Below are 24,900 nucleotides of genomic sequence, written 5' to 3' on the forward strand. Positions count from 1 at the left end.
GTACTATCTGTAAGATCATGTTTTTGATGTGCTAATTATGTTGATTTCTTAATACACATAAGAGTAAATATATAACTATTAACATTTAAAAAATATTTCACCTAAAACCCTCTAGATCATCTCTGGGAAACACTGACTTACTTTTGATTAGAATTGGCAAATGGCTGTGTGATGGATGGAGGATTAAGTATGTGGAATGGGAAAAAGTCTGTCCTGGGGAACAGTGGCTAGTGGAGGCTCCAGTCTTTCCATGTCTATTGCTCAGGAGGGCTTCCTCTTGAGAGGTGGTTTGATATTGTGTTAAGAGCACAGATTTTAGAGCCTGACTGCCTGGGTTCAAATCCCAGCTATCGTCTTTTAGCCATGTGTAGCCTTGGGCAAGTTACTTAGCATCCTCGTGCTTCAGTTTATCTTTAGAAATGGGGGTAACAGGAGTGTCATAAGAATTTTGTGAGGATGCAGTGGGTTAACATATGTAAACCTTTCAGAATAGTGCCTGTTCTGAATGTAATTATAAACTGATATTATTATTGCTATTCTTCTCCTAAGAAAGAAAGACTCATAGTCTCCAATAACATGATATGTTATGAAGACCTGAGTTTAGCTTTAACAACCCAGCTAATATTTTACTATAAAACACCAAACCAAATATTTTGGAATATACATATACATATATTTTTAATAAGATAATTTGGCCTTGGTTCATAATTGTTAGGCTACTTCTGGTAAGACTTTATGCATTCCCTTTTCTGCTCTTCTAAAGTGCCAATGAAAAGATTTCATATTCAAAATTGTATTATTTACTAATTTACACTGTGACTTAAAATAATCTATCAAGGTTTAAAAGTTTAAGTCCATAAAATACTGTCTGTAGTCTGACCACAACTTTCAAAAAACACATAATACAGAATGCATGATATTTTAATTCTTTAGTGATATATCGAGGAATGATATTCCAAATTGTATTATTCATACAATGAATCAATAAAGCTTAACTTTTAAAAATGCTAAGATAAAGAAATTTTCCATGCCCAAGGCTCATGGTTAACTGTGCACATTAACATAAGTGCAAGAAAGCAAATCACATTTTATTATTTTTCACTTTGATGACAATAAATAAGCTACTTCATGTGAAAACTAATATATCCTCATTCAAATGCTCTACTTTTACTCTCTGATTGTTGTCAGAGTTGCCCTGTGAGTGGAAAGTGGGTGTTAGCCAGATGACTGTAGACTATTCTCTGCGGGGGATAGTTGCTTAGATGATCATGTTTCTGAAAGGATATCAGGTGACTTCCTTATGTGTGTAGGAAAAGGAAAGAAGAGTACAGAATATTTTATTTTTCCTGTCTTGTCATGAAACCTGGCTTAACTACCTGGCTTGTAGTTAAGCAGAAAAGAAACACCACTCTTTCTGATGTTGTGTCCTAGCTCTTAACCTGTTTTTACAGCTTTCCTTATGTATCGATACATTTTGAGTGTATGCTAAGGTCCCCTTTGATAGGTAACTCATGAAGTAAGTGGTTCTTTGTAACAGTCATGCAATATCTGGGATAAAAGAAGGTAATGCAATTAAAAGAAGAGAGAGGGAACAATACATCCCTTCGCCTTTAATCCGCAGCACTGTTCCCATATGTCTGATAATGTATGGGTGCAAAGTGAGTTATCAAAGTTCATCACTGGAAAACAGGAAGGATCTGGAACACCACTTCTACTCTGAAGGCTCTTCTATTAAATGAAATAGACAACACTGTTGCTGGATTGGAAAAAATACACACCAAACATGGTTCTGTTTCTGAACTAACTTACCTTCCATTTGAGAAGGTAAAATACATACATGTAAGCAGCTAAGTAACTTGTGAAAATTGATAGTCCAAAACATTCTACAAGGTAGATTTTATTCAAGGACAAAATAAGTGTTTTATCCATTTGGGAAAGGTGAGAGAGTGATCTGAGATGACTTTTTTTGAGAAAAGAGGAGCCAATGTTTATGATAGGCATAGTGAAAGATAGGCATGGAAAGGTGGGGGAAATTGTAGCAGTGTGCATCATGGTGAGAAAACAAAGACTGTCAGTCACCTGGTTGGGGGTGCTGGCTGATTTATGAAAGCAGGAAATGGAAATAAATCTAGAAAGGTAAAGAGGGTCAAATTTTGGAGGGCTTTGGATGCAGGACGAGGGAATTCAAATTTTAGTCTATCAGCCAGAATGTAATTGAAAGCTTTTGAGCAATAAAATACGAGAAAACCTTTGTGTGTGTGTTTTAATAGGAGCTTTTGGTGGTGGCATTATGCATACATTTTTCTTCTAAAATATTTGTCTTATGTTTTCTACAAGTATAATTATGTTGACAGCAGGAGCAAGTTAAGAAATTAAAATAATGAATATATGAGAAATCTGTATTTCAGACAAACTACGTGTTGATGGTGTGTAGGATAATTGGATGTACTGGGGTTGGGTGAAGCTAAAACCTAAATCCCAGTCAACTCTTCGGAGTGACTACAGGTATGTATGCACTGAAGTTATTCCTGTTATTGTCTATGAACTGTAAGAGTTATTTTATGTCATAAAAGGTTTAAGAAGCAGTAGTTATCAGGAATAATACAATCAAATAATTCTTTAAAAAAATTTAAAAATCTGTCATACATGCAACCAGCTGAATATATTTCACTTATGCTAAATTAGGTGTTCTACACAGGTTTTCCACCAAAACTTGTTGAAAATAGCATTTTGTTGTTATGACAACCTAGAACAGCAATTGGAAACTAGAACATTAAAGGTGAGACAGAAAAGACAAATAGTTCATATTTAGGTAATTTTTTTTTTTTTTTTTTTTTTTTTTTTTTTTTTTTCGGTACGCGGGCCTCTCATTGTTGTGGCCTCTCCCGTTGTGGAGCACAGGCTCCGGACGCGCAGGCTCAGCGGCCATGGCTCACGGGCCCAGCTGCTCCGCGGCATGTGGGATCTTCCCGGACCGAGGCACGAACCCGTGTCCCCTGCATCGGCAGGCGGACTCTCAACCACCTCGCCACCAGGGAAGCCCCTGGTATTCCTTTTTGATTTTTATAAATCCAGGGAGAAATTTGAAATTCTCAAGTGTTCAAAAATGAATAGTTTCCCCTCTTAAAAGTGTATAGATTTAGAATGTCCGGTTATATTTGCATCATCTGCTGATTATTAAATGACTCAACTATCCTTTATTTTTTTCTGAATCTCAAAAACTTTTTTCATCTATTTGAGCTTTGATTGCTTTTGGTAGATTCTGAACATTTTGATCCTTAGCTCAGGATATGATAGCTATTTATTGATTGAAACTCTGGTTTTCAAAATGTGTTTTATGAATCCTAAGTGTTCCACAAAATATATCTAAGGTTTCTTTGGAAGGAAGCATGGTCATTATGGCCACTTGGTTTAGGTGCTTTCTGTTTCTTTTAGATTTTACCTCAATGCCACGCTAGGAATTGCAGTTGTGGGGCTCAGCAAAGGAGTAGGTAGTTTCATAATTCAAAGTGTTTGCAGCAATTTGATAAAAATACAATATTTTGCATCCTAATAATTTTGGCATGAATTTCAGATAATCATTTGAACAATAAATGCACATTTTCTATTTATAGTTATAAGATATCCTCAGTATCTTACATTCAGATAGCAAACATTATATAAGAATACATACAGGTAGTGAAATTTTATATTAACATTCAGATATGTAAAACTTTATTGTGTAATTTCTATTTGTAGGATTTTGAAAACACTTAATTGAAGTCAACATTTATGAATTCCTAGGCACTGGGATACAGGATATTTATGACATGATATTATTTAATCTGCCCTAAAGGAAATTGACATGTTTACATAAAGAGACATAATATACCTAACTAACTATTGGAGGAGAAATATAGTATACCATTTAAAAAAATCAGAGCAGGAACATATTTTTTTTCTGGAAATTAAAAAATAAGCTTCATATAGGAGGTAACAGTCAATCAAAAAGTTGTGGACAAGCATTGTTCTGCGCAAAGTAGAACTTTGCCAGGCAAATCAGGATGTATGGTCACCATATTCATGGAAGACACTACTGATGCAAGTACGTAGCTTTGTGGAGACAGAAAAACAAGATTTAGAGTCTCTAACATTCTTATCAAGAAATGTACATTTGAATCTTGGATTCATGTTCATTCTCTCTTAGAAAAAATATCTTCAGCTGAAATGTGGGTGACTCTGCAATTTCTGCAGAATAGGAAGGAAAGGTTTAAACTAAGATTCTTGAATGCAAGTGATGTGAATTATTCTTGAAAACCTGTCCCTTTGCAAGCTTAACATCTGTCAGTTATCAGTAAAGAAAAGTAAGGTTTGGAGGGTTCTTCAGACTTGTGGAAGCCTCCTTTCATCCCTTCCAGGGGATGGAGGAAATATGAGGAGAGGAGACTGTCCTTCCTGTGCTGGATGCCATATCCAAGGTCCCTCCCACACCCCCACCCCCACCCTCATTCCTGTAAGCAGAAAATGAAAAGGGAGAAGTGCCAAAATCTGGCTTCAGGTGAAGGTGAAAAACTTAATTCAGAGACTCGTTCATTCTTACACTTATTTACTTGATAAATATTTATCAGGCACCTACCGGTGGAAAATAAAACCAGCTCAGAATTTATAATCTATGGGGGACAGACAAACGTTAAACAACCAAACAAGTATACCCTCAATTTTAACAGAAAAAAAAGTACAATATGTGCTCCTTCAACGTTTGTTGAATGAGTAACAGATGCAGTCATAGAAATAAACTGGGAGAGAGATAAGCAGGGGTGGACTTGGATTATGTGGTCAGGGAGGAAAGGTCTTTCTGCAGATCTAGGCAGAAAGAGAAGGACGGTGTCTTCATTTTATGAGCAATCGTAAAGAGCTTCTTAGCACCCGGAACTCTGAAGTTGGGTTAGAGAAATCAATGTTCAGTCTGGGAGAAGACCCCAGCCTTCTAGTGACCCTCAACGTGTGAGAGTAAGCCGGGTGAAGTAATCTGTTTAGGAGGGGTTGATGTAGATGGGTCGGGGAATGAGTTGGGGATGAAGATATCCAGGCCTACCTCTGTCCCCCATTTTGTTCCCAATATGTATTATTTTTTTTTCAAAAATCATTAGGTTACATGCTAATGAGCCCCAGTGCAAATGAACCTGAATCCACAATGATCATCCCAGTTTTGTATTAAGAACTTTATATCTTTTTGCAACTGTTGTATTATTAGACTTCACAAATATTTAAAAATCTAAACCATTCTTTTTGTTTAGTATCAGAGTAAATGACTCCTACCTGTTAGAAAAGATAGGAGGTGCTTAGCTAATAGATTCATGATGATTTCTTGCCTCTCTGTTTTTGAAAACTCTTGAAAATTAAGGCTGTCTTATGAATCTTATGTGTCCACTCTTTGGAGAGAAATATTATAGCATCAACTCCTTATGTAATATTGTCAGTTTATTTTTTTCTGATATAAGAGATTTGACAATAGAAATGTACTAACTTTTGCTGTTTTTTTCCCCTTTGTGTTCAGGTTTATTTTAAAAGGGCTTCTTTACAATGCAGAATATTTAGACTTTATTACACATAAATGATAACTTGTATATATATTTTTAAAAAGCGTAGTCTAGAGGATAGAGACTTTTATGGATGCCAGTAGCTACCAGTTACCTGACAGTTGTGTTCCTTGCTTTTTCTAAAGTTTCCATTTTGCTGTGCTGCAGTGTACACATGCATTTGGCACATAAGCCTGAGAAACAGTGTATGAACAAATACTGAAGTGACAGGTGTACCTCCAGAAGGATGTATAAATTGATTTTTTTGTCCTAAAACCTTTGTTTTTTCCCCCAAATTCTCTAACTTTATATGTCATTCCACATACCCCATTTTATTGCAATTATGGCTGCTCTGACACCATTGTTTTCTAGTCACTTGATATATTTGGAGAAACACTGAATATTTGTGCACACAACAAAGGCATATTTTATGTTTTCTAGGTCTTTAGCTATTCCTCTTCCTAAACAAGTTCCTTCTGAATAAAATGGAGCACTTTTATAGGAGGAAATATGGGTTCATCAAATATTTATTTATAGGTTGATGGTCTCTTAGTTGTATTTTCTTTCACTCAACCTGGCACTCAGTTTTATTTTGCTTTGTTTGGATTTAACATTTATGTGGCATCTGCGATATATCGATCTGTTACTCACAGGGTCATAGGAAAATTTTCCAGGACGCCTATTTTCTGATTAACTTGGAAATCAAATAAGAGAGTGGACCCATTAGTTATAAATTGACACTGTCTATTTTCAAGGGAAGAAAGAGAAGGAGGGAGGGAAGGAGAAAGAAAAGAAAAAAATGAAGGAAGGAAAAGAAGTGTTAGATTTTCCTAACTTTAGAGTGAGAGAATTATAAAGCTGAAAAGGACTTTAGAAATAATCTACTTCAGTGATTCCCTATCTCTTTGACTATGATGCTCTATTTTTAACAAACATATTTTTCCATGACCCCACATAATAACAACTATTCTTTCAGTAAATATTGATAAAAAACGTGGAAAATTTCTTTTATGAATTTATTGACATTTAAAAATTAAACTTGCATCTGTATACATCTGGAAAATTCGTGTGTATGTATTTATATTATATATATTACTGACATCCTGGCTGGGGATGATTCTTAGTACACATAAAGATTAAGATTTGAAAAATTTGTGAAATATTTCTGGGGCCAAATGCCATTCAGTCAGGAGGCACAGAACTTCTTCAACTCATTCTTTTTTTATATTTTAAAAGTGAAAACCAAAAGGAATGAAGAAACTTGCCCAAGATCATATTAACTAAAAATTTGGATTAATGATTCTGCTAGCCAAATAATTTTTCCATATTACAGTACGCAATAAGGAATTTGTCAATTACATACCTAGGTAATTCAAGCCGGATACTTGAAGTAGGGATGACTTTAGCTTATAGTTTCTTTTTGGTTTAATTACCTCAATTTTGCTTGTTTGTATTAATGTATGTTAAGACCAGATTTAGTATTTCAGCCAAGATTAGAATAAAAAGTATTGGCCCATGGTAAATTGATAACAGTGGTACTGATTGCATTGCTTTCAGTTAATAAAGAAGCACTAAAAGGAAATTTTAATTTACTGATTTGATATTTAATTACACATTCACATAAATTTATATGATTCTTCAGATCCGATAACATATACTTCTAGTAACTGAGTTCTGTAAATATTTTTAACCCATCACCTGACTGGTCAAAACATGTAACAGACTCAATAGTTCCTAAATTTAAACTTTTAAATGATAGGAAGGTAGTTTTTTATAGTGTATATAATTCTTCATTAAATTTCAAACAGCATTATGAACAGTGAACCTCCCTAAGATAGCCCTATAAGGACTAAGGCTTCTCCTGGGATTATGAGGAAGAGTAGAACTGACTCTTGAATGAGGCAGGTCACGTATTCCATAGCACAGACATGGTTTGAAAAGAACAAGTAAATCTGGGGAATTTGACCAGCTGCTCATCCTTGCATTCAAGGCAGTCACAGGACTGCACAAATGCCAAGGTGTCACCTCTGAAGAATTGGGAGGAGAAACCTTGGATTCAATGGTCTCTTCCTGGAAGTGACAGCTAACCATTATGTAGAAAAAAAGAAACAGTTTTCGCCTACTGCTGAAGTGGTTATATTGTAATAGGTTTATTTTTCACTTTTAAATATTTATTATGTCTTGGCAGTGTTATTGATAATGCTCAGGAGAATCATTTACCATCCTTAAAGTGTAATAGAATGAATAAACTAGTTACTATTGGATTCCAATAACATTTCAAATATATTAATATAAAGTTGTAATAATTTTAAATATAACAAATCCCCTTTGTAGCCCATTGCAATGGACTGAATATTTGTATCCCCCTCCGTATTCTCATGTCGAAATCCTACTGCCCAATGAGATAGCATTAGGAGGTGGGGCCTTTGGGCAGTAATTAGGTCATGAGAGTGGAGCTCTCATAAATGTGACTAGTGCCCTTATAAAAGAGACCCCAGAGAGCTCTTTAGCTGTCTTTCCTGCATGTGAAGACCTAACCAGAAGTTGGCAGTCTGAAACCCAGAAGAGTGCCCTCTTTAGAACCCAACCATGCCAGTACCATGGTCTCCAATTTCCAGCCTCAAGAACTGTGAGAAACAAATTTCTGTTGTTTGTAAGCTACCCATCTATGGTACTTTGTTACAGCAGCCCAAACTGAGTAAGACAACCACCTTTGTCACTTTTTGCTCTGGAACACATATGAGTGAACCCAGCTGAGGCTGAAGCCACTGTACAGAGTTGCCCAAGTGAGAAGCCACTGAGTGCAAATCAGTACCTGTAATTCAGACTGTCTGTTCCTGAGGCTTATTAATGGGCACACAAAACAGATGCTTGCTGAGAATTGCAGACGTTTGAAAAGGAATAGGGAGAATGAAGGAGGAGGTTGTATATTTGGGGCATACAGATTCCATAGTGTTTTATTAAGGGCACTGATGTCACTTTCCAAGACTTTGGATTCCAGATATTTTTGCTCAATTGATGTTTCAGAGCTTCTGGAGATGCGTTGGTTGACTCTGCCTGAGATTTCTTTGGGATCACTCTTGTTGAGATCACCTTTCTATTCTGGGCCTTGAAGAGTAATGTTTTAGGTTGTTGAATCAATGTTGAACTCCTTAGCCTAATCAGTTTGAAGTTCTCATTTGAGTTGCTTTTTTTTTTAAAACTGGGCAAAGAATCTTGACTTGCAACAGACCTCTCTCCTGATTTGCCAGTCACCAGTCACATGGTCTTGTCACACCTTGGTTTCAGGGAATGTGAAAGCCCAGCTCTACACATGCACAAACATTCTTCACATAACTTCAGGTTCTCTTGGTTACTCTTGTGGGAGCCCTCATCTCCTGATTGATCCAAAAGCAGTTAAATTTCTGGGACTAAAATATGTTTGCTATGAGAAAGTAATTTGTCTCCTGTGATGCCTTGTGTGTATTCCCAGGAAAAAACAATGAAAGTCATTTGTTTAAAAAATTAACATTTGTTGCTTTCCCCTAACTTTCCATAACTTTGTATTTTTGAAAAGGAATTTTGCTGACATTTAAGTTTGTCTCCTACTATATGCTATATTAAAAAAAAATTAAGACAGACACCCTCTGCCCCATGCTCTTCAAAGAGAATATCAAGTACCACTAATATTCTATACTTATGACTACCCAAAATGTGCTCTATGAATTTAATGATGATCCATCCAGATGTTTTCTAGTGATGCAGAAACAAATAAAGAACCTGGTCTTGTCAGCTGGTCTCCTCAAAAACATCATATCTGAAAAGAGCCTTTAATGATTTGTTCTGAGAAGTCAAACAGCTACCAGAATAACTGCTGAGTAGCCCTAATTAATGGGCATGGCCACCCTGAACTGATATAATCATAGCCTAAAGATAAGAAACTATACTAGGAAGCCTGTGCAACCATATTGAGGATATAGTTATTAATATAATTTGGATTTTCTGAAGTACGAAAACCATGGGGCTCCCCCTTGCCAATAATGGCTTCAAGGACTTGACGGCTTTTTAGGCATTAGGGACATTTGGGGGGTTATCCATATGTGGAAAATTACACCCAGTGCTTCTATTGTAATCCACTGGCATTCCTTCCCAAACAGGGACCTTTCCATGATAGCTCTGAGCCACATGATTATCTGGGAGTAGGATGGCATGAAAGGAGCTCCCATTCAGAACCCTACCTAGTTCTTCAGGCACCTGGAGCAGTCATCCAGGTCATCAGCCAATGCGGATCATCACACTGAACCTGAAGGTGGCTAGAGAATTGCTGCAAAAATCCCTAATTCCTCATTCCTCCAGGCTAACCACGATACTCATTCACACTTCTTCCACTATAGCCTTTATACACACAGTCATCATTACATTTCTTCCTCCACACTGGACTCTGAAGGCACCTGGAGCAAATTTCTGACTACAGTCATACCCAGTGACACTCTATGACATGATTTACAGGGCTGAGCTTACATATACCTCCAATTGCTTTGAGGACTTAATGTTTTTAATTTTCCATTCAAGATCCCAGCAATACCTGTTTCTTTTGGACCTTTAGCTGGTGGAGAAACTCACAAAATCCATATCCTTTACATGATTTACCAATTGCCCATGGCCCTGGAATAAATTCTTTAATATTTGTATAAGGAAAATAAAGTAATAGACAATATTATAATTATTTTGGAATTCTGCTTTCTTGAGTAGGGTGGATTTAATAATCCTTAAGATCTTTCCAAGTGTTAGAATTTCTTATTCTATATGACTTGTCTTTACTATAGAAAGATTGACTTTTTTCTCCCTAAGAAAACAGTCCAACAAGTGTTGAGTGTACTCTTGGCTTATGAAAACAAAAGACAGGGAGGTGCTGTAAAAACCAAAGGATTTCAAAATCATTAAAACCAAAGGATTTCGTTTAACAAATCCTGGTGCATTTAAAGCAACATAATGGCAAAATACCAGTTCTACTGAAGCCCATTATGAGAGCCTCCTCAGGGTTCCTATCATGGACTAGATATAGATAAAACTCTCATGAACTGTTTTTCAATACTCCAGGAAAATGCAGCATCCTTGGGTGGACTGTTATTACAATAAAGACCAAGTCATGTTATGGAAAAGTGCCTTTGTAGGTTTTAGAATGGTTTACTTCTGATGTAAATCCCAGGTCACTGATAGATGATTACAAAGAAATACATACCTTTATGTCCAGGAAATTCCCAAGTATTCAGAAAATTTATTTTATGTTGATGGTTTTCCCTAGAGCTACAAAGACTGAGATTGAAATCATTTGGGAAAACTGTTTCAAATATTCTCTTTAATTTACTTCTTGGCAACTTAGTCAAACAGCCTGCTTGGAAGTAATCTACTTGCAGAACCTAGGTGGAGAAAAACCTGCCACACTGTATAATTCACGGAGCATGTTTTGGCTCCCACTCCGCCAATCCATTTTAAATAGTGGCTAGTGCCCTGCATCTAGCAATACATATGAGCAAACAATTGAGCACAGAAAAAAAAAAAAAGGCCCCACAACTTGGCATCCCCGTGGACATTAATCTTTGAGAAGATCAAATGGATCCAACTTTCGCCAGAGTTTAATGGCAAAGCTGTCACATTTTACACAAATGAGTATCCAGTCGTCTAGCGAATGGAAACAGGAAACCGGGAGGAGAGGAGGTGGGGCCGCTGACTGGACTGTTTGCAAAGTGGCTCCAGTTTTTAGGGGAGGGGCTGGGATGCTCCGCATGACAGGAGAGACGAAGTAGTTAAAAATTATTACTCGCGAGGGGCTGGAACCTCGGCATGTGGGTATATAAGACGGCGCCTCCAGCGCAGAGCTGCTGCTTTGCTGTTGCGGGAGCCGCGACCAGGAGGTCGCATGGGCCCAGCCCCTCACTTGCCAGAGGCCGAGGAGAGGCGCCAAGGGCGCGGTGGGATCCAAATCGAGGCTCCTACCTCGCCTCTGGGATAGACACGGACCCCCTAACTTCTGTTGCCTCTCCCGAGACGCGCACCCTCAGGGTCGTGCGCTCTAGCCCGGCACACTCGCGCGCGGCACCAGCGCGCCCGGCGCCAGGTCTGGCCAGAGGCGATGCGTGCAGGGGGCCGGGCAGTCGGGTTCGGGCGGCCGGAGTAGGGCCCCGCGGGGAGGCAGGGAGACAGCGGGGTTAGAGCCCCGGCTGCGCGGCGGGCAGAGGCCCCTTCGCTCCACGCCACACCTGCTGCCGCCGCAGCCGCCGCCGCCGCCGCGCCGCGATGAGCCGCGTGGTCTCGCTGTTGCTGGGCGCCGCACTGCTCTGCGGCCACGGGGCCTTCTGCCGCCGGGTGGTCAGCGGTGAGTCCGGGGCCATCCGCCGAGCGCACGAGCCGGGAGAGAGGGCGGCGGGGCGCGAGGGCGGTGCGGACCGGCCTGTCCTGGGGTGGAGGCTCTCCGAGGGGTTGGAAACCCGTGCGGGGTAGGTAGGGGGCCGGAGGAGGCAGGGGGGAATTGATTGTATTCTGCTTTCTCCCCAGCCCCACTAAACACACAGAAAAGTTTAACTGTTTTGGAAGCGCCAGGTTCAGTAGCTGAGAAGCGAGCCCCGCTTCATCCTGAGCAGTACAGCGTTGTCTAGGACTAATGTCGACTTTCTTTGTAAGAGAGTTGGCCGCAGGGTAGGGCTGGTACCTGTAGAAGGGGTGGGGTACGGCGTAGGCAGAGGGAGCCCAGAGACAGAGGAACCGCTGCAGAAATGCCACCCCATGTCGTCCTGGCTCGACTTCAGTCCTCGCCCGCACAGGGTTCACTCAGATGATTTCCGAGACCAGACCTGTTCGCCGTGTGGGGCTCACAGACCCAGGGGCATGCAGCCTTTGTTCTCACGAGGGCTGACAAAGACCAGGGGACTGGTCGTTGTGTGAGGACGCCCTTACATACCTCATTCCAAGTTGGGGACTTCTCAGAACATGAAGTCTGCTCGAGTTGGGTTGAGGTGTACATGGTCATCGATGCAGGTTTGTGCACACAGTGGGTGCCCAATTAGGTCGGTCGAGTCAGTGCAAGGGAAATGGATCGGAATTGGCAAGCTTCCCGGAGCTGGCTTTGATTTTTCTTTTCCTTCCACTTTCATTGTCCTATTGTTGAGCAACTCGTGTTGCATTCATTCTCCCTTACTTTTGGGGAAGGTCTCTTAAAAAACATAAAGATTCTCAAAAGCCTAGGATGAATGAACAGGACCTTACAGGAAAATTGAGCATGGCTATCCTTATTGAAATCTCTTGTGATGCTAATTAAAGTGTTGCAATAAATATTTGTTGAATGTATGTGGGCATGTGTTTTAAGTGTGGGAAGTTTTTTAATGTAAAAAGCACAAGTTCCTTTTCACGTTCTGTGCATCTGTGTAACAGGTGTCACTAGAGGTAGAGGTAGATGACAGCTAACAGCAACTTAATCAGTAGTGAAACTAGACCTTTAGAAACTGGCATATTAAGCTTAATCGTTACTGATCTTCCCTCAGCAATGTGATGTTCTACATCTTCTGAATATAATCCTTCAATGTCTGGTTATCAATCACTCTCCACTAACTTTTTGGCCCTCAGGAGACACTGGAATTAAATACATTGTGAAATGTCACTTGGAAGTGCGTGTTGCTTACATTTTTTTCAGGCTGTTATTATTATTCATTTATAAAATGAAAACTTTACAGTATCAAACAAGGAGGTTACAAAAGCCATAGCATTAGATCCCATTCCCCCTATTTTAGCTTAAAAATAAGTTCACCATAAAACTCATCTGAATATGTAAATTACTTATCTGACTGCCCTTGTCTCTGTCAGATTTATTCTTGCAAATGAATTAACAGCAGAGATCAGGCTTTGAGCATAAGGTGTTTCTTAAACGCATAGAAACACTTCATTGACTTAAATAATATCCACTAGGTATATTCTTATTGTATGCCTTAAACTTTGCAAAGGGAGAAAAAGAATACATAAAGTTAAAAAAAAAACTTGAAAAAATTGTTGATGAAAAGTTTATTTTGTGTTCTATTATTGCATAAATTGCTGCAAACCTTTTGCTCTGTTTTCCTATTAAGTATTTATAGGCATCTTGTAGGTGCCATCTGGAAAATTTCTAATTAACTGAACATGATCTATTTGATTTAACATAAATGATGATGTTTACTTGATATTAAAACAGTTATGTTTTTTCTTATGAATAATTTAATTGTCTTTGGCCTTACAAACTCACATTGAAATCTAACCATTAGAAATTGATTTGTGATTTTATCCTTTGAAGACTAATTTTTTACAATATGTATTTCAGCCATAATGGCATGAGTACAGAGGAGTTTAAAGCCTGACATTTTGGAAGAAGTAGGTCTAATGTCTCCCTGGTTGATGTTAAGCTTTGAGAAGTACATAAACTTTTTCATGCCGTTAGGGACCATTTACCAAAATTCTACTCAGCTGTCTGTCAAGTGAAACAAACTCTTTGGAGCCATTATTAGGAGCATACTTACAATATATGGAATAGATTTTCTAATTATTGAATATCAGCACAACCATTTATAATTTCTATTCAGTGTACCAAAATAATTACTGCAGAAAAAAAGACAGGAACTCTCAAAATAATGCTTTACAGCAATTCTCATTTTAGTACTTTATTCAATAAGATACTTTCTGATACTTTTAGCTACACCACCATTTTTAAAGTTGAGAGCATTATTTATAAATGAAGTGAAAATATTTAAATGAGAAATAACATTTCAAACATCATCATAATCTGCCCCATAAGATTTAATAGCAGCTAGCAGTAATAGAAAAGTATTTGTGTAGATTACTGGCTATGCTTATTTTGATTCATGGATAGGCAATAAAAATATAAACTATAAGGATAATGATCAAATATGTTTTTAGTGAATTTGTGATTCTAACTTGGGAACTACTTTTAAGGTCTTGGACCTGTACTGATTTGTTGTACACACAGATGTGTAGAGGATATCTCTGGGGTCTGCCATCATTTAAATCTGTGAAGTGATTGGTGGGTAATGACACCTTTAGAACAAAGGTAAGAGGATTTTACTTTTGGGTATAAGGATACATATGAAAAAGAAGAGTTTAAAATTCAGGTCTCTGAGATGGGAGGATATGTTTGAAGAGCACATGCATATTCTTAAGCATTTGAAGTGTTTTGAAGTAATGTGTGTGTTTGTTTTTACTTTCTCTTTTTAGTGCACACAGCAGTGATCCATCAACCTGTTTATGCTGCAGAAAGCATTAAGTGTATTTCATGGTACCTCCACATTTCTGCAGAACACTTTAATATGTATTAATTTGAACTTATTTAAATTGGCAAACATTTTATTTAGAAGACTGGGCGATTTAGACACTTCCGTTTTGATCATGCGAATGCCACAGAATATTGCAAAATCATGGGTGGTGGCCAGTAACCTAGATCAAGGAAGATACAAAAACTTTTTAAAATTAAAAAGAAAAAAACTGCTGAGCATATTCCAGCCTATGGTACTATTTTCCATGACATCATCAAAAGCATAAAGTGATGACAGTGCAGTTTTCAGAGATGCAATTACTTTAAGTATCTCTTGGGCAAGAAAGGAACAAATTAATCTTATTACCAGTCATGTAATAAACTACACATTCACCATAGCCATTAATCCTTAACGGCTGTTTTTCATCATTTTATGGTTTTGTTTTTGTAATTCTTTTTCTGGAAGATGGCAATATCTGTTACATTAACATTAGAAAGTGGACAGTGTTGTATAAAGGTGTCCAAAGTGAAAATTCAGCTGATGGTCTCACTAGCAATTTTACTTTCTCCAACCCTCTCTCTTCTGTTAGGTACTTTGCACACAGGTGGACGGATGGACACAAGATTGTTTCTTTCACTGTTTTAACATATTACTGATAATGTAACACAGCCTGACAATTTGACTCCTTGTAATTGGGAAAAAGTTCAGTTGGGACCTTGTTTGTTTTACTTGGAAAATAGAAGGGCTAGATAAAAAAAATCATTAAGGACATAAAGGGTCTGAAAATCTGAGATAGATGTTCCAATATGGATCCTGTGTCTAAATGTTCAGTAAAAGAAAATCTACATTCTGCTTAGAAACAAACCCTCAATGTACAACCCCTAGTATATGTTAGCCATCCAGTATCAATAACAGACCAATGCTGAACGTGGTAACATAGGTCATAGTAATAATGTACATATTAATCAATCCCTTTATTCATGAAATTCTTCACCTTAGAAAAATATATCTGAGACCTCCATGGAGGCAGCATAGAAATCTGGGGACATGTATGAACTGTGGAGCCAGTCTGCTTGGTTCTAAACACTTTACCATTTATGAGCCATGTGAGTTTGGCAAATTATTTAACTTTTCTATGCCTCCCTTGCCTCATTTTTAAAATGGGATGAAAGCACCTTCATCACAGAGTTGTTGCAGGGTTAAAGGGGTTCAAACACAGTAGTGCAGGTTGTTTCATGGACACAGCTGCCGGCCAGGAAGCTGTGAGGGGGCGCTCAACACGGCAGTCCCTGTTCCTGCAGCTGAGGCAACCTGGAGGAGAGCATAACTTTTTCAAGCCGAGCAGCCTGTATCACCAGGAGAGATCATCTTTCCTAATTTACCCAAAGGTGTGGATTGTGCTAGCAGTGAGGCCCTGCACACTAAACTATTGATAAATGTCAGGCTTTTTTTTTTTTTTTTTTTGGCCGTGCCACATGGCATGTGGGACTTAGTTCCCTGACAAGGGATTGAACCCGTGCCCCCTGCAGTGGAAACGCAGAGTCTTAACCACTGGACAACCAGGGAAGTCCCCTGTCAGGCTATTATTATTGTCATTATTTCTTTAAAACTCCTAACCACTCTCACGTTTTAGGTGAGAAAACTGAGGTCAGGAAAGTTTAAATAATGTCCCCAACGTCCCCACAGTTCCAGTACAGTTCTGGGATTCCAAGCCAGCTCTTAGTGATTGAATGCTTGAATTCTTCACTCACGCAGTTTACAATTTATCTACTTGGTTTACAATTTATTATCTAGATCTTGATTTCAAATACTGGATTAAAAAAATAAATTTCATCCCCTTCTCAGAAAGTTTGTGATACTTCCCAGGTGGAGATGTAGGGCTTGCAGATGCCACCATCATGCAAACAATGACCAAGACTACAGTTTTGGTTGTTTATCAATATAGGAAAATGGATTTGAGCACAATCTTAATAGTGCACTATGCAATTAATTGCATTATAAAATCTCTGGAAAAAATAAAATTTATTATAACAAAACATTTTTATAATGAAATGTCTTAAAAAGTAGGTGTAATATTGAACACTGAAAGCAGAATACTTATGATTGAGAGCATTCCCTTTTTTAGTTTGAAAGTTTTACTATTGGAGGTCATGTCACATTGTATGTTGTAGTTGCAGCATATTTATTCCTTTGATTTTGAGTAGAGTAAGAAAGAATTATGAAAAACAAATTATTCTGTGGGATTCTAGTAAAATGTCCAAAGTCTGGTCAGTCTGCTTTGGGGAAGATTTATCATGTAGGTCCTCTTTTGTACAACTTGTTTTTTTTCTTTGCAACTAAAGGTAGATCATAACTGAACAACAGGAATTGATAATCTTCCATGTTTTTACTGAAAAATATGATATAAATTCAATGCTTATTTAATTTGACAATATATGATTATAGTGTGAGGTATAAGAAAAATGTTCTTACTTTCATAACTAAATGAAGACTCAACTTCCAGAAAATTGATAAATATAAGCAAATCAAAGCCAAGTCATAGATCCTTTCTATTCAGGAAGAAGAAAGTAAACTGCCATGACTTTATGAGTTTGGCCCTGCTTTTACATTGTTGCTAAAAGCATCGAAAACTCTGCCAATATTTAGCTCTAAAGGAATTTTCATGACTGAGAAAAAGGACAGAATTATCTATGCATGGAAATAGTAGCAGAATCTTAGCTGTGATAATGATAGGAATGTTTATTTTAGTAGGCGATACTGAAAATTATCTCTAAATTAAAGTGCATGTGTATGTATGTAGTTGTGTGTGAGTGTGTGTGTGTGCATGTGTGTGTGTATGTATGAAACCAGGAGGTGTAGAATCCTGGGTGAAAGGTCTTTCTTGCACATAAGCCAACAATCAAGGGAGGTTTCCCACTACAGGTGTTAGGTAACATTTAGTAAATTATTGTTAGACAGTATCAAGGTAGCCTTAGTGTGATAAAAACTACTCTATGGTTATCTGAATATTTTATGGGTGGTAGGTTAGTAGATGGAAGATTAGATGTAGTAGATGGAAGACTAGCTTTCTGCTCGTCAAAATAGTCGATGGAGGATTTTATCTGAATATAATATTTAAAAGTAAGAGAAAAGGAAATTCTCTGTGTGATCTCACAGAATGAGAAAGGAGCTAATTATAAGTGTTCCCTAAGAAGATTAGCCTTTACCGAAGTGGGAAAGTTGCTTCGAGAAGATCCATATTAATGGGACTTTTCTGGGAATTAGGGCAACATTTGTTTCCCAGCTGTTGGGAGTTCCACTGCTATTACAGCCAAGTGTGATCAGCTGAAATCGTAGTGAGCAGTTCAGTAGCTGCTGTTTCTGCTGATTTTGCTGCAACTTGGACCAAATTTGCACCATAAGGTGGAAATCAGTAGTAAAAGAGAATTGGATATGAAGAAATTCCCAGTGTCAGCTTTAACTGATTTTATATAGAGATACCATAAAAACTACAATGTATCTATAATTTCCTTAAAACTGCTTTGCTAGATCTGAACTGCTAGTGACTTTTCAGTTTAAAATTTGTGGACACAGCTGATATTCAATTAATGCACTTTGGAGTTAATATCTGTCTGTAGTTGGTAATTGGCCACTGTCCTGATCCTCTGAGATTCCCCCTGCTATGCAGCCACTACAGTCTGCATCCCCTCATCTAAGACCCTTGGACCACTCCATCATCCACAGCCAAAGCGAGGATGCCCGGCATAGAGAGTGCCAAGGCTGGCTGTGATCCAGGGCTTGTGCAGTATTAGTTCTTAATTATTTTAAATATAATCCCTGTCTATGGATTTTTCTTTAATTATTATTGTTATTATTTCTCTACAGACTAACATTTATCTACAGATTGACATTCCTAGTACCTAATAGTGATATTAGGAATTTCTACAAGACACTTAAAGCTCTCTTATGTATTTAATTAGAAGTGCTATTTTAATTTTATAAATAAGGTAATTTTCATCATCATTCTTGTATTCTCACCATAAGTAATAAATCTCTGCTGCATTTATTTTTAGTACGTCAAAGATAATGAGAAGAGACTTTTAGCATATATGTCATACCTAGGCATTTTCCGAACTTGTGCTGGCTTTGTTACATAAATAATTTTTACTCATTAAAACTTCTGGCTAATCTTTTTTTTTTTTTTTAATTTGGCTTCTTTCTATTATCTTGCAAAACAATCTCATTGGTCAACTTAATATTTCACAAGTGCTGGAATCAAATTGAAGTCTGAGAGTTCTTGGAGTAAAAAACTGAACAAACTGAAAACTCAAGGGAATGTAGTCCAGATATATTTTGAGACTTAGAAATATGAAAAAGATGTAGAAGATAAAAATGGAAACAGAGCTTGCTTTAAAAATACAGGCATAAAAATCACTAGGCTTAATGGCATTGCTAGAGTATTTCCAGGAACAACCATTTTAAACAATGAAGACATCACAAACCCTAATAATAAATTAGGAGAAGTTTTTAAAAAATAATAATTTTATTAGGATCAACCATTGGGACTTCCGTGGTCATCTCTCCAGGATTATTTGTTTCAGACTGGTTTGTCCTCTTGACGTCTCTTTAATTCCAGTTTCCCCGTGGTCACTCATAGGAGCCTGTTATTTTTCATTAACAATTAGTTGGGGCAGTCTCTTAATTTGTTCTTATTATTCAGTGTGTTGCTCCTGGGTCCAGATCACAGTTAATGAGACAAAGAGGACAACTGGCTGTCTTGCTTGCATTGCTGGAACTGCTCTGTTATTAGTTGGCTGTTCTCAGCAGTGTCAACTTATTGAATGCCTATTACTCAGACACTGTTGTGAGGTTAATGGCCTTCCACTGATTTCTGCTCCCTCCTGCCTCTAAGTGTCATCACCAGTCATTAATTGCTGATTCTGGGGGAGAATGGATGTGATACCGACGCTGGCTCAGTGTGATATACTGTAATTAAGAATACAAAGCTTGAATGCTTTACTTTTTTTGCCAATGTTTAAATATAATACACCCCCCCCAGCCCTTCACTACTGTCAAATTTTCTTGATTGGCTACAAAATTAAATACGTAGTGAAAAAGCCTTCAATCCCAACAAGAATTGTAAGCAGTGAAACTATGCCTTGATTTCTTAGCATGAAGTAATTTGCCTTAATTTTACATAAAATACTAGATAGTCTATTTTCCAAGGTCAAACCTCAAGCTGAAATCAGAGGGACTAAAAGGGTAGTGGAAGCTGTGGACAGCAGGCTGGGGTTAAGGAACAGTGACAGAGAGGGATCCACGGCAGTTTTTAAAGTTGACAGCAGAGATCAGAGGTGAACGAAGGAAGCTAATGAAAAACAAAACAAAACAGCGTGACTGTTCTGGAGATTGCGTCTATAATCTTGGCATACATATTTGTGGTAAAAAGAGATAGGTGTAGGGCTTCCCTGGTGGCGCAGTGGTTGAGAGTCCGCCTGCCGATGCAGGGGACACGGGTTCGTGTCCCGGTCTGGGAAGATCCTACATACCGCGGAGTGGCTGTGCCCGTGAGCCATGGCCGCTGAGCCTGCGTGTCCGGAGACTGTGCCCCGCAACGGGAGAGACCACAGCAGTGAGAGGCCCGTGTACTGCAAAAAAAAAAAAAAAGAAAGAGGCAGGTGTAAACAGTACAACAATAGGAATTCCACTGCTAAATCCTGTACACTGTAATATCCCTGTTACATATATGGCTGTATTATGACCCAATATGATCATTCATATTTGTAGTTATGTCACTAAGTAATTAGGAATATTCATTGTGCTCAATTCCTAGAGGTATGTGAAATTCAATTTTAAGAGGGCTTTTAAGTCAAACTTTCATTGCCTATGTATTTAAGTCTTCACTGATGTAGTCTGAGCAGTATAGTGATGTCACAGCAATGAAGCTTGATAATAAAAGGTGATATTTCATTAAGAGATCTCAAGAATTATTTTAAGCTTAACTTGTGGTTCCATTTAATATCTTGACACAAATTTATATTCTCTATATAGTGACTTCTAAAATCATTAATAGATATCAGGATAGATGGTTAAACTGAGTGCTGTAATTTATAAAAACCTTTAAAATACCAGTGAAAATAAAAATTACATTTTCAATTTCACCTCCAAATTCTGAGTATTCTATAAGTACTCTAGCAAGTTAACCTGTCACTTCTAATACAATATTATATGAATAAATTGGTTTTTAAAAATTTATTTATTTTTGGCTGTGTTGGGTCTTCATTGCTGTGCGTGGGCTTTCTCTAGTTGCTGCGAGCGGGGGCTACTTTTCATTGCAGTGCACGGGCTTCTCACTGCGGTGGCTTCTCTTGTTGTGGAGCACGGGCTTTAGGCGTGTGGGCTTCAGTAGTTGTGGCACGTGGCCTCAGTAGTTGTAGCACACGAGTTTAGTTGCTCCACAGCACATGGGATCTTCCTGGACCAGGGCTCAAACCCGTGTCCCCAGCATTGGCAGGCAGATTCTTAACCACTGTGCCACCAGGGAAGTCCCCAATAAATTGTTTATTATTAGTGTTACCTTCATTCTGACTTCTGTTAACTTTCAATTTTAATGTATTTGCTCTCAGATATATACAATAAAAACAAATATTTACACCTTAAATTTGCCACTTTATTTAAATTTCAATTATTTAAATGTATTCACTTCATGATACCTTATGTAAATTTGCTTTTTTTACTTGTTTTTAATAATTCCTTTATGAATTATGATTCTTATTTCATAATTTTGACCTTTTAGCTTCCTTTACTGTGAATACCTGACATTTTTTTAAGCTTTCACTCACTATGGTGTCAGTTTACAAAATCTAAGCCAGGAGAATTATGACTTCCCTTTACAAAAATTTCCTTTAAAAGTTTATGTTACAAGTTTATTAGGGAATCAATTTGCTTTTGTAAATTGAAATAAGAATCTAGAAAATAAACTTTATGCAGTGGTTCAATGGGAGAAGCATTCTTGGCAGATTGTTTCTGTTTTGATTGGTTCTTTCATTTTAATTTGTAGTAAGTAGCATTATGAATATGGTTCAGATAATCAGTACATGGGCATCTTTTTTCTTCAGGCCAAAAGGTATGTTTTGCTGATTTCAAACATCCCTGCTACAAGATGGCCTACTTCCATGAGCTATCCAGCCGAGTGAGCTTTCAGGAGGCACGCCTGGCTTGTGAGAGCGAAGGGGGAGTCCTTCTCAGCCTTGAGAATGAAGCAGAACAGAAGTTAATAGAAAGCATGTTGCAAAACCTGACAAAGCCAGGAACCGGGATTTCTGATGGTGATTTCTGGATAGGGCTTTGGAGAAATGGAGAGGGGCAAACATCTGGTGCCTGCCCAGATCTCTACCAGTGGTCCGATGGAAGTAGTTCCCAGTACCGGTGAGTAGGGATCCTGAGGACGCAAAGGGGGCTACTCAGAGGGCAGAGGACAAAGGGAGATTTCTGTTATCTGTAGAGGATGTCAGAATAGAACAGGCGAAGTCACTGAGAAGTGTTCCTGCTGCTCTGTACTTGGCAGAAACTGGTATACTGATGAACCTTCCTGTGGAAGTGAAAAGTGTGTTGTGATGTATCATCAGCCAACAGCCAATCCTGGCCTCGGGGGTCCCTACCTTTACCAGTGGAATGACGACAGGTGCAACATGAAGCACAATTACATCTGCAAGTATGAACCAGGTAGGAAGCATTGTAATTCCGTAGGAGCAGATTTTGTGCATATTTGCTTATATTAAGTTTTATCTTTAACCTTCACTACCTTTGGCTCGTTTTGTTTTTCTGCTGTGAAACATGGAATTACTTTGCAGTTTGATTACAAAGTATTGAAGCACACTAGGCTATAAAGCAAACTGCCCTATGAGTTAAATAGAAGGGAGCAACTAGAAAACATCCAGAGGATTTTTTTTAAGAGAAAATAATTATTTCTAATATTAAGGCCAAACTGTGTTTTTGTAAACAGATCTTATGAAGAATAAATATTTATTAAAAAATATTTCAAAATTTAGTATAGTGTGTGTGAAGTAAGTGTAAGACACCAAAGCACCTGTAGGTTTACACATCTGATCAGTAGTTCTTTAGATTTTCTGGTGAATTTAAGGGAAGCAATCAACATTCTCCTGGGACATTAGCTTATCATTTCATGACATGGTACTTGGTTTGTGCTTCTCAGTGAAAGTCAGAGAACCATGGTGCAGAAAAGTAGGGGCGTGTGCCTCGTTCTCCGCGTGCTCCTCATTCTTTGGAATATGCCTCGGCAGGCAGTTCGCTTTTGTTTGAAGTCTCCAACTTATTGCCGTATGGAGCACGTGGGAAGATCACACTGACCTGAGCTACGCTAGTGTGGTTTCCTGCTGAAATAGTAAATTTGAGTTCCTTTGACTAGAACAACTCAACTGAATTGATATCTGACCAAAAGAGAGACTAATCAGAACGATGTAAACTCATCGTTTTAATCATCAAAGAAAGTCAAATTAGATATTTAGGCTATGAGGATTTTTTTTTTTTTTTCTGTTTTCCTCTTCTCAGTGTTTGGAAGTTTCATTTGAACTCTTCCAAGGGCTGTCTGCTTGACCTCATAACATGTGTTCGTGGAAGGCAATTACAATCAAGTACTGCTATTTCCATTATTCTGTTGAAATTACATGAGTCTTCTTCTTCTCATAAGACTGTAAAGCACAAGGGATGATTTGGATTATATTTACCCTTCTCTTATGTTTATCCTGTTCTTGAGTATATTAGCCTACTTTCTTTATCCCTGGTGAGTTTAGTCTTTAAACCTCTTGGTTGCTAAATGTATCATTACCCTCCTAGAAGCCTTTGCAAAGCTATATCTGTTACACACTTAGGTTCTTCATCTTAATTTTTTTTCCTAGAAAAATATGAAGTTGAAATTCTTTGATATTTTAAATTTGTGACACTGTGTGCTTGAAACTATTAAATGAAACAAAGTATATTACAGCGTATTCTTAATACAATATTATCTTCATTCTTTGAGCTTTTAGGTGACCCTTTGTATTTTATTTTATTTTATATCATATTTACCACATTATTCAGGTCACTATTCCCCAGAATCCTCTTGTTTTGTATTAGGTAGTCTAAGTTTATATTACTCATGGAAGAGCATTTTAGACATAAAATTAGTTTTTCATTTATCTTCTATATTCTACCTAAATCTTCAAATACCTATAGTTTTTTAACAAGATTCTTTCATGTATTTTTTGTTTTTGAAGCACATGTACACTTCTACAGTGTAAAAGTTCCTAGAATTATTAATGTATAGAATTTTTCTACTTTGTTTTACTTTAAATATTTTCTATGTAGTTAACCTTCTTTCCTTGAGCTTAGTGTCTTATTTATGAAGGATGTTGGTTTGATTAAATTCCTTGCTTGTATAGTCAGTGCTTTTTTGATGGTAAGTAGTTAACTTCTTTGGCTCCGGATGCGCAGGCTCAGCCGCCATGGCTCACGGGCCCAGCCGCTCCGCGGCATGTGGGATCTTCCCGGACCGGGGCACGAACCCGTGTCCCCTGCATCGGCAGGCGGACTCTCAACCACTGCGCCACCAGGGAAGCCCAGTAGTTAACTTCTTAGTGGTGAGGGGATTGGAGGATCAAGTAGTGAGACTAATTACAATTTACAGATTATTTTGAACTTTTTTCTCCAACTATACCAAAAGTACCACGTGAACTTAGTCTCCTGCTTCTGTTCCTGCGTACTGTCTAATAGCATGGCTACTGATATCCAAAGTGGTAAAAAATTAACCTAGCTCTGCAGAAACTGAATAATTCACGGCTGAGTTTTCTCACTCTCTTCTCCACCTTTTTTTTTGTTGTTGTTGTTACTGTTCTGTGCGTTGAATATCTATTCTTTGGGTCTATCAGTGTTATCCAAAGACATTTTAAGGGGATACTTCTGAATCTGATTTTTACATTTATTAAAATTACATTAAGTACTCTTTTTTTTTTTTTTTTTTTGGTGGCACGCGGGCCTCTCACTGTTGTGGCTTCTCCCGTTGCGGAGCACAGGCTCCGGACGCGCAGGCTCAGCGG

General features: G+C 37.9%; 1 protein-coding gene across 3 annotated transcripts in view; it reads left to right on the forward strand.

The window, feature by feature from the left end:
* The window catches only part of CHODL (chondrolectin), a 198,083-nt gene that overhangs the window by 166,021 nt on the left and 7,162 nt on the right, over positions 1-24,900 (forward strand). For 2 of the 3 annotated variants that reach the window (XM_060150774.1, XM_060150775.1), the window contains exons 1-3: positions 11,438-11,913; positions 21,925-22,234; positions 22,374-22,531. In XM_060150774.1, coding sequence (XP_060006757.1) covers positions 11,835-11,913; positions 21,925-22,234; positions 22,374-22,531 — 547 coding nt within the window. In that variant the 5' untranslated portion in view covers positions 11,438-11,834. Of the gene's footprint in view, positions 1-11,437; positions 11,914-21,924; positions 22,235-22,373; positions 22,532-24,900 lie in introns of those variants that run through there. The other variant, XM_060150776.1, reaches the window with a different exon arrangement.

Source organism: Lagenorhynchus albirostris, chromosome 5 (genome assembly GCF_949774975.1).
Source record: "Lagenorhynchus albirostris chromosome 5, mLagAlb1.1, whole genome shotgun sequence".
Lineage (NCBI taxonomy): Eukaryota > Metazoa > Chordata > Mammalia > Artiodactyla > Delphinidae > Lagenorhynchus > Lagenorhynchus albirostris.